General features: G+C 40.2%; 1 protein-coding gene across 1 annotated transcript in view; it reads right to left on the bottom strand.

The window, feature by feature from the left end:
• Window positions 1-15,980, bottom strand: part of LOC126412209 (transient-receptor-potential-like protein) — a 219,084-nt gene that overhangs the window by 15,944 nt on the left and 187,160 nt on the right. The window contains exons 18-19 of the mRNA XM_050081692.1: window positions 13,811-14,244; window positions 750-1,022 (exon numbers count right to left, since the gene is read on the bottom strand). Of these exons, the coding sequence (XP_049937649.1) occupies window positions 750-1,022; window positions 13,811-14,244 (707 nt within the window). The remainder of the gene's footprint in view (window positions 1-749; window positions 1,023-13,810; window positions 14,245-15,980) is intronic.

Genomic DNA, 15,980 nt, shown 5'->3' on the forward strand with positions numbered 1-15,980 from the left:
CTTTACTCTCTCTTTTATTTAATATTAATTACTAGGTCGTTTTGTCTGAAGACGCTCTGCTAGTAAGTAACTGCATGCAATGTTGAATCAGACAGCAATAATTAAAAAATAGATTCTTTATTTTTTGATGCTTTGTGGAGAAGAAGAAAAAGTGAAACATACCCTGTACATAGGAGTAAATATTTCAGTTGCATTTCTTGTTATCTTTAATAAGGCTGTCTCATTGGATGTTTTCATAAGATGGTTCAACAAATTATTTTTTACTGTGTATATATAAAACATTAGGCATGTATTTTCTGTGTTGTTTGGTTAGTGTCATTGGTGGTGTGGGTGGTGGTAGTAGTAGTAGTTCATGTTGTTGTTGTTGCAATACATTACAATCCAACTTCTTGTTGACACTGATGTTAACAGAGATGATTCACTAGCTCTCTTGTGTAGGTAAGGGGAAGGACACAGTCTGCTAATCCAGTTGCTATGATTTTAAGAGAGCATTTCTTTAATTCGGTCACTTTAAGGGATTAAACTCAGCATACTAGTGCAGTAACTAAGACACTGAACTCCTCATCTGTCTGTTAAGATTTAGATTTGCTGTGATTTCCCAAAATCAATCAAGGCAAATTCTAGGAGCTTTGAAAGGAGCACATTTTTCCCTGATCTGAGCTTGTGTTTCACCTCTCTTGTCAGTAGCATAGTAACCTTAATCTTCCTTTTTTAATTCAGTGATATGGTTAGTTTAGCCTAAAGCATACCGAATATGACTGCTGCTCCTTGTTTCTTGGAGGCTGCTGTGAAGGTGGAGGAATTGATGGAATGTTTGCTGCCTTCTGCTCTGGTTCTCCTGGCTGGCTTTCCTTGTCATCTGGAGTAGAGCATGGTGCTGGTGCTTTCCTCTTGACAACTTTTGGAGGAGTGTCTCCAGGAGCCCTATGCGGTGCCACAAGGGGACTTGGATCTTCTGGAGAACTCTTTCCTGTTGCAGCTATTTCTTGTTGTTGCTGTGACAGCTGCTGCTTCTGGGCAGCCTATATAAACCAAAAATCTCAGGTTAGTAACTGTTATGAATACTTTATTTGTGTAACATCATACTTTATCTTTGGAAATCAAAATTATATGTTGTCACTGAGGAACTATGGTTACTACAGTATGTGAAGCAAAGGAGGCAATTGGGACAGCGAGGCTGCAGACTTAAATCTGACAGATATTTAAATTTTTGTATACTTACCATTGCTCACAAACAGATAATTATGTAGCATATGAAATAAACATTACATTTTAAATTACCTTCACAGAAGTGACTAAAGTTCACCAAGAAAAATAACATATAGCACGGTTTCAACAGATATGTGTCAAAGGTGAATCTCTGGCTTTTGAACCAAAAGCCTTTAATCTTGATATGAAACTGCAATGTCATAGTGAAACACAAACAATGTAAAGAGTAAAGTAACCACTCATTATAAAGTTGAGGCATCATGCAGTTGACAGACACATAAATTAGACAAACATAGCAAAGCTTTTAAAGTGTTACTTCCTCAGCTCATTGCTAGATGATATCCCTCTGTATGTGACAGTGCCATCTGCGGTATACATCGCACCCATGGTCTTTTACCATGCCCAATGTTGGTGGCCTCCCCCAGAGGATATGGCAGGTGGCAAAGCTACTTTGTCATGCTCTCCTCAAAAGCCAATCAAACATTGGATGACGACATCTCATGCAACAAGCCAATTAGCAAGCAGCTTGGCAGCAGACAATCATGCAGACTGCATGTGTCCCTCCACATGATATTTACAGCTGGCTCTGCTGGGCCTCTATGGCAGTCTTCAGCAAGCTTGTAGCAGGAGTTCAGCTAGCGTCACCACTGATGATCTTTGGATGGCTGCTCTGAAGTTTGCTTGTAACTTCCTTTGTATTCTGTTCTTACGAGGTTGAGTGTTCAGATAGAGGGCTCTTAATTTGGACTGGTTTTTGTGTAGTTGTTCCTGACAATCCACTGATGCAGTTTTGTTGAGCTGACGAGCTACTTGTCAACTAGCTACATCACAACAGTGATGCAGTCAGCACTGATTTGAATCATATACTACTTATGCTCCCTTTCTGGTGATGGAGTGTGGTCTGTTGTCTATTATTTGTTGCTGTTGTCATTGTGGATGTTTGAGTACTTCAGGCTCCATCTTGCATTCTATGATTCCAGTTCTGGCAGTGGGTATTCTTCTGGTTTTGGCATCTTGTGGACATTGTTGCTTGTCGCTTGATCATTTGCATACCCTCTTAATGGCACAACTACCAGATCTCTCCCATGTCCTTACAGTTGTCACTGCTGTGCTCAACTCAGAAACACCTCTTGTGATGACTTGGGGGATCAAGATCATTTTTAATGTCAATGTTCGGCATCCGTCTCCAGTATTCCACCCTTTTAACCTGACCTAGGAATATTGGGCAACTTACGTTGACTGCTGAAACATTTCGAGACCCATGGGATCCTTGGTGATGTTACAAAATGTGCTTTTTTGTTGGCTAACGCCAGAGCTTCAGTATAGGAGCTGATGAAGTAGCTTTTCCCGACAGGGTATCTGGTGACTTGAGCTACTCAGACATTAAGAACAGGCATGGGACCTACTTCCGGCATCTGCTTTTGATTTCCACCATCCATTGTACCTTTCATTGCACTTCCAAGAAGCTTGGACAGTCATATAAAAATTAGTGGCTACTCTGCAGGGCCTGACTTGCAAATGTCACTTTCAGTGCAAAAACAGAAACTGTGGACTTCCTTATGCCGATGTAGCTGTTCGTGACATGTTACTTGGCCACAGTCTAGATGCCGAACTCTGTGAAGATATCCTTCATCTCCCCACTCAGATGTTGGATGAATGTTTCCTCTTTTCCATGCGTTGGAGCAATCCCAGGCCTTGGGACGGGCACTCAAGAGTGCTGACTTTGCTGTGTTTCAGGCAGATGGTTGCCATTCCACAGGCCCTGCCATCATGCCCACAGCTGTGCCCACTGCAGCAAGCCACAGGGGCCTTGAGTGACCCATAGGTTGTGAGACATGTCTTCCAGTGCACCTCGGAGGCAATCTTGCTCCCTGTGCTGGGTGACACACAGCAGGACATCTTGTAACCATCGCCACACAACATGTTCCTTTTGCCACAACTCAGGCCACATTGCCAAGGTATGCTTACAATGCCTCCGTCATACCATCTCGCTTCCTGTACTCACTTGGTTAGCTTAGGGTTGGCAGCCATCTCACCTTCTGTGGGTTTGAAAGAGGTAGGGTGCAGTGCACTGTCACATGGCCATTGGGCAGTACTCTTGGAAGTCATTGTCCATGGTCACCCCCTTTGATTCCACCTGGACATGAGCTCTTCCAAAACCATCACCAATAGTGCTGTCTATTCATTGATCGGGTCCTTGTGGCTGTCTCCATTTTCCAGGACTGACTGGCTGCAATGAACAGGTTATTTGCAGTAAGGGTTATTGCTCTGTCCAAGTCCAATACAAGTCAGCACAGGCAGTGACCATGATCTTGGTAACCCATTCCCTCACAGCCACTAATAGCCACAGTTTTAAATCTTGTGGGGCTGGCGGTCCATGATGAAGATCACTGTGTTTGCTTGTGTGATCAACTCTGTTCAAAGTATTGCCACCTATTCTCCAGTTCCCAGGGTGGCATCAAGGGCTTCTTTTTTGACCTTCAGTCATCAGGTTGGTTAGCAGCAGTTTGCAACACATTTCTGTCTTTGCCCTTTAGAGCAGTATAGGTGGTGCAGCTGGTATTCTCCATGATCTGGGTGATGTATTCTAGTCTCAGTCTGTCTCTTGTACTTTTCCCTTCTGCTGTCCTTTCAATGATACTTTTAATGATACCATAATTTCTCAGCAGATGGCCAGCCCATGTGTCCTTTGTGCATTGGGTTACCTTCAGGAGACAAGGCTTATCTTTCTCCACTCTGTAGAGTACCTCTTTGTTTGATACCTTATCTACCCTGGAAATCTTGAGCATTCTGCAGTAGCATCACATCTCAAAGGCTACTATTTATGTTTTTGTGCTTCTACAAGTGTCTACGTTTCACTTCTGCACAGCAGCACTCTCCACACAGACATCTTTGTGAGGTTTTCCTGAGTTTGTTGTCTATGCTGCTAGATGTGCAAAGTTTCTTCTCTCGTTAAAAGCAGCTTTTGCCCAGTGGATTTGGCTTGCAATATCCCACTTTGACCTTCCATCTGATGCAATTTTGTACCCTATGTAGGCAGAGAATTCAACGGTCTCCAGTCACTCATTGTTAAGTGAGCATTGGGCAACAGTATTTTGTCTGCTCATGACTAAGATTTTTGTTTTACCTTAAGTAATTTTTATGTTATAGGAAGAGTTGAGGGTGGTTTCCATCTGGACCAGCATGGTTTGTAATTGTTCTGCATCTTTATTTAACACTGCAGTGTCATCAGCAAATCTCAGCATGTCTGTGTTCTTACTATGAATTTTAATTACTTCTATAGTCCCTAGTTTTTCCCTTGCTTCATCTACTGCCCTCTGAATGTACCCACTGAACAATACAAGAGAGTGTGTGCAGCCCTGTATAACCTGATTAATAGTAGCTTCTTCTTGATGTTCTCCACACGTTATCACAGCCACGTCTTCTCAGTACAGTCTCTGTATTACTCTTCCGTCCATATACTATCTGCCAGTCTCTCTCAGCACCTTGCCAGTGTACCCTGTCAAATGCTTTTTCTAACTTCATGAGAGCAATGTATATTTTATTGACCCTTCTTTAGTCTTTTCTCAAGAATTAATCATAAGCTGAGTATTGTGTGCCTACACCTCTTCTAAAGCCAAACTTGTCATCTGTGATCAAGCCTGTCCCGACCTCTCTCCATCTGAGAATGATAGAGGTCAAGATCCTCAAGGTTTGTGTTACTAATTTAGGGTCCTACATTGTTCACATCTGATTTCAGATGCTTTCTTTGGTATTGGCACTGTGATATACTTTTTAAAGTCTTTTGGGAGCTCCCCAGTTATATAACTTGTATGAGGTGGAACTGTTATTCACATAGCTGTTCTCTGGCGGCCACAGAAGTTGATGATGTACCAGTAGAACTCTTGATTGGTATATCATCAACTCCTGTGGCTTTCCCAGGTTTTGGCTGCATGACTGCTAGGCCAAACTCATCACACAAGATATAGTCTCCTGCTTCTTCCAGATCAATTTCCTCATCATTCTCCAGTTCCAGATCCTCATTATTTCATGCATACAGTATTTCAAGATACTGTTTCCACCTTTCTACTATGTATTTCTGCTCGTGTAATACTATTCCATCTTCAATTTGGGCTCCACTGCATTTTATTTGAATCTTTCCAAATAATTGTTTAATTGATTCACGGGGCTGATTCCAGCCATCCTACGATCATTTCTCAGACATCTTTGCATTGGTCCTCCAAGAATTGTTGTTAAGACTTTTTTAACTCTCAGTTGATTTCATTCCTCAGTGCTCTATATTACCTTAGTCACTCCTTAGTGCAATCTTGTTTCAGGATACATCTTACAATTATTTTTGTTACTATGCTTTCTGTAATCCATTCTTTTTTATGCTTTGCCTTCTGCCTCCCAACTGCTTTGTTTGCTGCTCATAGGATATTGCTTTTCAAGGGCTCCCATCTTTCTTCAACATTTCTGGTATTGTTCATAACTGTTGCCATGTTTCTCCTCAAGTTACCTTCTAGTAGGAATGTGAGTGCATGCAACGACTGTGATATGACTTTCATATGATAGAGCACAGCAATCAGTCATCCTTTTCTTTCAGGTTTTTTAAGGCAAATTTAGATTTCAGCTAGCGCATAGTCTTTATCAATGCACTATTTCATGGTATCAATGCATGTCCTAATATGTCGGTCCTTTGTTGTTTGGGCTTCTGTCACAGTTCATTCAAGATTACTAATAGTAGTCTAGGCACTATGTGGAATCTAGATTTGCCTAATAAAACCCGAAAGAAAAGGATTACTGATTGCTGTGCTCTATCATTTGAATGTTGCCATGTTTGTTTGTTCCTCATATGTCGACCTCATGATATCATTCTTTTATTCAGATCCATTCCTTACAATTTCTTTTCTTTAACATTTTTGAATTTCAGATCATGTGCTCCTATCACTGTGTTATGGTCACTATCAATGTCTGGGTAGCTCCTATAGTCTCTCATTTGATTCCAGAACCTTTGTGCAACAGGAATGAAGATGTTCTGTCCTCCTACCTCCAGCATCTTTCCTTGTATACCTTCTCCATGGATGGTGTTGAAACCACATTATGTTCTGCACAGATTTCTTCTAATTTATCTCCCTGTTAATTTCTATCTTCAAGCCAAAAGGTCCATCTCTTCCTTTTCCCACTGATACATTCAGGTGTTCCATATTGATCCGATTGTCTCATCCTTTGACCATGTTTACAGCCTCTTTTATCTCACTGTACACTCTTTCCATCTCTTCTTCATCATAGGTTGATGTTTGCATGTACAGTTGGATTATCACTGTCTTATTCAGCTTTGTGTTCAAGGGCTTCACCCCCAGTATTACTCCCCACCTGGATGCAGGGAGTTTTGCAAGGTGCATACCTCCCACTTGCCATGTGGGACAGGATGAAGAAGGAGTTGGACTGCCTAGAGGCAGGTAGTATTGTGGAACTAATTTCCAACAGTTTGTGGGCTACACCATTGGTCACTGTAGAGAAGTACGATGGCACCGTCTGCCTGTGTGGCAACTTTAAGGGAATGGTGAACCTCGATACCTATCCTCTTCCACAGCTGGATGAATTCATGGCAAAGCTAGGCCACAGGATTATCATCCCTCAAAATTGACCTGGCGGATACCTATCTATAGTTACCCTCCACAAAACCAGCCAGCAAATAGTGGTGGTCAGTATGCCTTCTGGATGCTGTAAATACAAAAAACTCACCTTTGGTGTTAGTTTGACTCCAGATTTGTTACAGCATTAGCTCAGACCCCGGCTCTGCGATGCCCTTGGATCAATAAACTACCTCAATGACATTTTTGTCACTGCATTCTCAGCTGATGAGCACCTGTGTAACTTGACATACTGTTTTACATCCTCCTTCAGGCTGGGCTCACTGTCTATTTGGACAAGTGCTCCTTCCAAACTGAGATCGAGTATCTATGTCATGCCTTGTCAGCATTTGGTGCCTGCCCACAACCAAGCACAAGTGCACCATCGTTAAGCTCCCACTTTTGGCAGTTCCTACAGACACAGAGTCTATCCTGTAGCTCTCACATTTCTCCTTTATTGTCATCACTGGGGCATTGTCATGACCAGGCACATGGCCCAACAACATATATACTGGAAGGGATCTAGAAGGACATTGAGTTGCTCCTTTGTGCGTGGACTCTTTGCCTTATAAGGTTGCTCCTCCTTGATCTCATTTTCCCTGGCCAAAGCTGTTGGAGCCATGGAGCTGATTCACCTGGATTTTGCAGGGGCCTTTCTTGGGGACAGTTGGCTCACCAGTCCTACACAATCCACATGCTGCTGCAGCTTTTTTCAGTGGAAGGCCTTTCCTTTGAATTTGTCATGGAAAATGGCATGCAGCAAGACAGTCCTAACATAAAAAGGAAGCTGAAAGGTGGAAGGAATATACAGAGAGGCTATGCAAGGAAAATATACTTGGAAACAATATTATAGAATGTGATAAAGAAATGTTTCCAAGGGAGTGAGACAGGATTGTGGCCTATCCTGAGACAGCAATGGAATTGTTAATTTGGTAATAGATGGAACTTGCAGTAATAAGTGTAGAGGGAGACCAAGGCCTGAACATAGTAAGCAGGTTTGTACAAATATATATTGCAATAGAAATGTAGAAATAAAGAGACTTTCACAGGACAGAATAGTGTGGAGAAGTGAATCAAAGCAGTCTTTTTGGAATGAAGAACAAAATGAGAGTATAATGGCCTGAAACTGATAATGGCACTGAAAAGTATCAATGACTGGTTGCAGTCTCCTTTGAAAATTGGCCACTGAACAACAGCGACCAAGTTCAATAAGATTGTTTGGGGATAAAATAACAGTTCCCATTTTGATGTGATAGATAGTACCATAAATTAATATGCATTGCACCCACTGACTTTGGTCACAGGAGGAGACAGCACTTTATTCATTGCCTTATCAGTTGTATCTTACCATCATCTCCTTGATGTGATGCTGCATAAAACCCTTCCCACACTCAAAAGAAGAATACAGATGTATTTCTTACACTTAGTTTGCTTGCCAGTTCCTCAAATAATGGAGACTAAGTACAAATAAAGCTTGAAATTTCATCCAAAGTTAATTAAATTATGGTTTATACCAAAGTGTTGCCATAAAAGACTTAATATCCACTCTGCAACTCCAAAAAAACCAAAGCACAAATTACCTAGATCTCACTGAGAGGGTCTCCATGATTTGTATTTCATTTCAGTGATGCACAGTAGAATGATTGCCATGTGCATGGCACATGTGTGTGTGTGTGTGTGTGTGTGTGTGTGAGAGAGAGAGAGAGAGAGAGAGAGAGAGAGAGAGAGAGAAGCCTGTAACCTTGTAACAATTGTGCCAGTGTATTGTCAGGAGCAACTACATAAGGAGTTCAAATTACAAGCCACTTATTCAAACACCGTGTCATAAGAAATTACTGCAAAGAAAGTTACAAGAAGGCTTCCAAGCAGCTGCTTCTCTTTTCTTCAAAGGTCTTTTTAATTATCCTGTAGGTGACATGTATATTTCCCTAGTCAAGTATGCTTATCCGGCCTCGCATATGTTATCTTGCCATTCCAGTGTCGCAGCTCTGCACTTTTTGTCACTCATTTTTTATACAGTTGAACTCTCCTTTGCCTGTTTCATTTCCTGTACTTTTATATTTTCACCATACATGAATTAAATTGAGTATCTTGTGTGTTATCCAAGGATTGCAAGTAGACTTTTGCCTTTTTGTCTTATTGATCCTCTACTGCCTTCAGTATTGCATCTCAAAAAGTTACATTTTTTTAAAAGTCCATTCTCCTGTTTTAGTCAATTATTGCATAGTGCTTCATTTGAAACTGTCAACATCATTTAATCCCTCTGCTTTATAAGAGTCTCATTTCCTTAATTTCTTACCTTTCTGAAATTTATTTAGTTTTAATCTGCAGTTTATAACCTATAAATAATGATCAGAGTCCACACTAGCCCCTGGTATTGTTTTGCAATTTACAATGTCTCAAAATCTCTGTGTTACTATTGCATATTTACCAGAAACCTTTGTCTGTAGGTCAGTTCCACATATACAAGCTTTTTCTTCATAGTTCAAAAACCAGTGTTTACATGATTAAATTATGTTCTGTGCAAAATTCTATCTGGTGGCTCCCCCTTTCATTCCTGTCTGCCAGCCCACATTTCTCCTGATATTTTTCCCTCTCTTCCTTTTCCTGCTGTCAAATTCCATCCCTTCATCACAATTACAGTGTGGGAAAAATAACTGCTGTAGTTTCCTTTTGTTACAAAACCAGATCAGTCAATCATCCATGCTGCAACTACTGAAAAGGCTGCTGCCCCTCTTCAGGACCTCTCCATATGTACGTCTCTGTTGTGGTTAACCAACAGTTTGGCTACATGTATTGTTGAGGCATGCAGGCCATCCAAGCCACTCCACCTTGGCAAGGTTCACAGGGCCTACACTTGTTTCATTACACAGTTCGTATTATCAGCAAGAGCAGATAACATGTTGCTGGCGATACTGGCAGTGTATTAAAAATAGTATAGCCATCTGAAGATGGGCATAGTAGCCTGAAACCAGCCATGGCAATGAAATAAAGCATAAAGTATTTATGGCTTATAGCAGTCTCCATCAGTAATCTTTTTAGAATGTAAAACGGTGGTAATACAACATCTGTGAACACACTACAAAGTGTTCACTTTCACATCACACTGAATTAATAGTCCTTGTATTCATTGTAACTGCCATTGCACACTCTTATCTTGGTGGCCATTTTGTTAATGGAGTCTCACAAATTGGAGGCATGGGCTAGAACATTCATTTGGTTGAATATTATTTTGTGGTTTTTGTAAAGAACTGCTTGGCTGGCACTAATTTAACTAGCTTCTGTGTTTTGCATTACATCAACATTCAATACTTAATTTATAATAAAGATCTAGTGAACTGACCTGCATAGCTGCTGCAACATTAGTTGGGAATGTACCTACTTGTTACACTGACACTATCATCAATATGTAATTGTCAGTACTAATGAAATTCTCCAACAGCTGTGTAATTAAGATGTTATTTTATTTAATTTTGATGACAACCAGTTTTAGCATTCCCCTATGCCATCTTCAGACCCCATATGCATCTCTCAAAATAACGATAATGCCATACAGTGCTGTATATCCCTTGGTTTTGTGAATTCAAACTGTTTCACAAGTGCCTCACTAGAAGAGTTGATAGGGTTGCTGTCAAGTCTTCAAGTGAAGCACTTGTGAATTTGCGAAGCCCAGGGATAAGTGGCATTGTATGGCATTTCGTTTATTTTGAGATATGCATATGGGGCCAGAAGATGACATAGTGGAATGCCAAACCTGGTTGTCATCAAAATAAAACAACACCTTAGTTACACAGCTGTTGGAGAATTTCATTAATATTGACAATTACTTAACCAGCTTATGTCTGGAGTCCATGATGAAGCAACAGAGATCATCAATATGGATCAGCATCTCTTTCATTCTCCAAGTCAGTGTAGAGCCTGCTGATTGTACTCAATGATGTTCAGTATATACATGCAGAGTGGTCTTAAATCCTCATTTTTGGAAGGTAGCTATTTTTCTAAACGCAGTCACCAGGTAATCAATTTCAGGACTGTATTGAAAATGGTTTCCATTCTCTATATTGGAGTATTCAGCATTACTCTCTTCTGGGTAAAATTATGAAAACTTCCCCAATGAGGTATGGTTCTGCATTTGTTGTCTTTTATGAACAGAACTGCCTGATTTAAGTTGAATCCACAGATCTAAGAATGGTAATCTTCTTTCCTCACTTTGGAGCAGTGTGGTTTAGTACTGCTTTGAATTTCGGATTATGGGACAGCATCCACAGCTTAGCACTAGCAAGCATTATATTCCAGTAAGAAGATTACTTGGTATACTGAACACTAAACAACTTCTTTTTGGTGTGCCGGAAAACCATTCTTCTGTAGCTTGCTTGACTTGCATGTACCACATATGTGGCATGTGGTCAGTTGGTATATTGGCTTGTTAGGATCTTTCCATCAAGGTTCTTCTGAACTTAGTACCAAAGGAATGGAAAATTTGATTCAAAGATCCTGGTAGGAAATACTATAGAGACACAAATGATTCTTTGGTTCAGTGTTGTGTTTTAAGACAATCTTATTTGAACTCTTAAAAGCTGCCAAAATTTTGTTTGTGGTGTACTGCCTTCATTGTATTGCTCCTAAACTATACCTTTACCTCTATTACTATTAGTTGTAAGTAGCAGACTGTTCTTACTTCCCTGTATCATAAATTTACTGTGCATGCTGTCAGTGTGTTTACATCATGGTGGTGTATTTTTCATGAGAAGAATAGATTGCTACTCACCACATAGAGGAGGTGTTGAATTGCAGACAGGCACAGCAAAAATACTGCTAAACATGTGAGCTTTCAGCCAAATGGCCTTCTTATTTTTATGATGTATATAGGTGTTTTCATAAGTTTACTATAGAAGTTTTAGAATGCTGAAGTGAGATTGAATACAGACAAAATGGAAATCATGTTCTGTTTATTGAACAGTATATAAGCTGTAATTTAACTGTTTAGTACCTGATTAATTTTATATACATCTCAGCACTGTGACTGTATTTTTGCCTAGTTTGGACCTACTTTTTTCCCATGTTAAGTATACTTGTCTTTGCAAAGGATATCCCCTTTTATTTATCTGCCAGAACAAATATAACATTTTAATTTAGACACCTTAGAGCCTTAGATCTGTGTCAGATCTTTAAAGGGTTGAGTTTAATATGATACTTGAAAATCCTGGGTGGAATACAGCTGGTGTTATGGGAAAACAACCGTACATAGTTCGGATACTTTACAGAAGTAGTCTGCAGTGGCTCTTGCTGCCTGCTAATATACAAATTGTCATGTTCCATCTACCTGAAGGTACTCTGATGGTATTTATAGAACACAATGTGTGAATGAATAAATTTAAAAAATAAGTTTATATAGCAGGTGATGAAGGTAGTATCTCATATTTTGAAACTTACTACAGGGTGTACACAAAGTCCAGGAACACTTTCAATTATTTATTGCACAAGAACCAAACATTGTACAGATATCCTACTTATGTCATTTTGAAGAGAAAACCTGAAAGTTTTTTTTTTTTTCATGTATACCGGCACAGCATAGTTTGGTAATTTGCCGACAGTCAGCAGTAGTTGCAAACATGGTGAATTCAGGTGCGGAGTGAGCTTTCTGTGTGTTGGGGTTCAACAAAAACAAGCGTGATATGGCTGTTCAATGGATATTTAGAAGCAAGTATAGTAAGAAGCCACCAACAAGGAAGGACATTTACCACTGGCACTACAAATTTGTTGCGACGGGTTGCTTGTGCTCGGAAAAGAGAAGAGGATGTCCCAGTGTGAGTGAAGTGAATGTGGAGCACGTATGAGAGACATTCATGTGGAGTCCAAAGCAATCGTTGTGTTATGCATCCCGTGAACTCAAAATGGCTTGAATGACAGTGTAGAAAGTCCTGCGACAGAAGCTGTCTATGAAACCATTCAAATTGGAATTAGTGCAGAAGCTCAATGACGACAACAAAGACAAGAATTTTGAGTTTTGTTTGCAGTTGCAACAATTGAATGAGGATGAGATAGCGTTGTTGATCACCTAATTTTTAGTGATGAAGCCACTTTTCACACTAATGGGAAAGTGAACAGGCATAATTGTTGAATCTGGGATACAAAGTATCCACACGGATGCATTGAATTTGAGCGTTCTTCGCCGAGAGAACTGTCAGTGGATATTCCTACTTGAACGTGTTGCAGCTATGGCTGATGCCTCAAATGCAATCGGACTCTCCATTCATCTTTCAGCAGGATGGGGCTCCACCCCATTTCCAACATGAAGTTTGTGGGTACCTGAACAGGGAGCTGCCACATCGATGGATCGGCTGTGCTACAGAAAGGGGCAGCTGTTTCACTAAATGGCCTCCCTGGTCACCAAATCTCACTCCGTGTAGCTCTTTTTCTAAGGGGACACATCTGGTGTATGTACCGCCTCTACCATGTGATGTTGCAGAGCTCCGGGAGAGAATATGAGAAGTGACTGCCACAGTCGGTGATGTCATGCTGGGACGGGTATGGCAAGAATTTGATTACCGTATTGATGTCTGCCGGGTCACTCATGGTTCGCACATCGAATGTTTGTAAAAAAAAAATTTCAGACTTTCTCTTCAAAATGCAATATGTATGACATCTGTACAATGTTTAGTTCTTGTAATATAAATAATTGAAAGTGTTCCCGGACTTTATGTACACCGTGTATTTCACTCTACAATTCTGATAGACTGTGGCCATGTCTGTGAATCTCTGTGCCATATTTGTGTTTTCTGAATATGAAGCCATATGTGAAAAGTGAACAGTGCTGTTTATAGTGTTGTTCCTGTGCCTGTCTGTTGTTTAATACCTCTCTTATATTCTGAATAGTTATTTTTTCTCAAACAGCTTTAGAATTTAAATTGATCGAGGAGAGAGAATGTTTGCTGACACAATATTAATTAAATTATTTAGATTTAGTTACTGCTGTTTCTTATTACCTGCTGGCACTGTTTCTGCTGCTGTTGCTGGTGTTGTTGCTGGTGCATTTGCTGCTGCTGCTTCTGTTGCATTTGCTGCTGCTGTTGCTTCTGTTGCATTTGCTGCTGTTGAAGTTGTTGTTGATGATTAGATGTTTGTTGTCTGTTTTGAACATTTGCTGCTTCACATGAGTTCTCTTTCTTTGGATCAGAATGTGTTGATACACGCTTGGTGTTTTCATCAGTGCTTGCACTCAATTTTGGTTGCTTTGCTGCTTGTTGTTGTTGCTGTTCTTTTTGAAGTGGTTGTTGGGGTTGCTGCTGCTGCTGCTGTTGCATTGTCTTTACCAGTGTTGACACAGGAGTGACATTACGAGATGTTTGTGACTGCTGATTGGTTACTTGTAGGAAGTTTCCAGTACCTCCACTGCTTCCATTGTTCTTCTTGTTGTTGCCTGAAGTAAAATACTGAATATTTAACAGGCTCAAAGAAATTACACTTCTATAAGAACATTTAGCAGAAAAGCTTGCTTGTTATTCATTTAAATTGATCAAATATGTATCAGCAGGGCTACTGGAGGACTGTTGAAAAAACAGTTATGTTTGTAGATGATAGAAGTATGTTCATAAAGGGTTCAACACTTCCATATGCAACAGCTTGTAGAATAGCGGAACAGACTTACAGCTGCTTCACAGCAAATACCTTAATCTTACAAAAACGTACACAATTCCAACCAGAAACCAGAAATAGAGATCAGTGGCAACCACTATATGAAACTGAATGTGAAATTACTAAACATCCAGTTGGATAACAATCTAAGATAGTTCAAGCACGTTGATAAGTGAACGGAAACGTTTCTTTAGACTTATCTCTCTCACTGTTTGATATCTCCTGCATTGTTCCAAATGACAAACACCTCAGGGAGCTGTCTTTTTTGGTGTCAATGGCATCTGGTGAACATTAGCTGGGTCGGTGTGTGATGAACCTGGTGTTCCTGAGCTGAGGCTGGTGAGTTCAGTCAGTCGTGTATAACCATAAGCTTTGGCCATGCTTCAGTGACCTGTGTGTTGGGTGGTAGTAGAACATTGGATGTCTGTGGGAATGGGGATCTTGGCTTAACCACCTGCATGATTGGGATGGATGGATTTGGGGGGGGGGGGGGGGGGGGACTTTCAAATGACAAGGGTGATGGGCACCAATGGGATGGAAGGCTGCTTAGTGTTCAGGCATAACGGTCAGCAGCAGGCTAGCAGGCAATATCTTTAGGACTTGACTACACTTCAGTTGTATATGGCTTACCTAGAAAAGTGTAGTTCTGCCTGAGTAGACTGTATACGACCTTAGCTGTTTCGTGGGCATGACATGGAATTACACAAATACAAATCTCTAAATGATATAGGTTGGCCACAGAGATCACCAACACCCAGACAACTACAATGGCTTGACAGATTACACCCCATGTTTTGTAAAGGTGAGCTACACATGAGATAGTAGTGTTTCGCCCTCATTTATTTACAACAAGAGCTAAATCCAGGATGCTCCTGGGAACAGTGCAAGTTGCCTTAAGCTCCCATTCTAAAGCAAAGTTCAGTCCAGAGGCCACGGCATTAGCCTCTAAGCTGAACCAGTAGCACACTTACATGCACGCTACAGATCTCATCATAACATAAATCGCTCACTGACACAGACGAAACTTCACAGGGTGAAAGAAGGGATAAAATTAAGGCTCCTTTTTTGGCTTAGGTGCCAATACTCACTAATTTCTCAGAAAATAATGGCTACAATTTTGACGCCACTTTATCTGTCTCCTTGTGGATGATGGATGTAAATGTGTTGGTAGTGTGGTGGCTATGAGTACAGGTTCTAATTTTTGTGACCCATTTTCAAATCCAGTTTTTTTTTTTTTTTTTTTTTTTTTTTTTTTTTTTTTTTTGTAGTGGGAGTACTTGATATCCATATTTTCAGTGACATCATGAAATACAAAGAAATTATTGACACAAGAAAATAGATTTTCTCATAAAAAATCTTACACAACTTTGTATTAATTAACAGTGATTTGAAATGAAGAACATAAAAATTCTATTATTTCCATTTCCTTACACAATGTGTTGTTTGTCAATGAAATCAGAATACTGAGATGTTCATTAAAAGTAATTTTGCTAAAATGTATGCCACTCTTGAGAATGCTGA

This window comes from Schistocerca serialis, chromosome 7, assembly GCF_023864345.2.
Source record: "Schistocerca serialis cubense isolate TAMUIC-IGC-003099 chromosome 7, iqSchSeri2.2, whole genome shotgun sequence".
In the NCBI taxonomy this organism is placed as follows: domain Eukaryota; kingdom Metazoa; phylum Arthropoda; class Insecta; order Orthoptera; family Acrididae; genus Schistocerca; species Schistocerca serialis.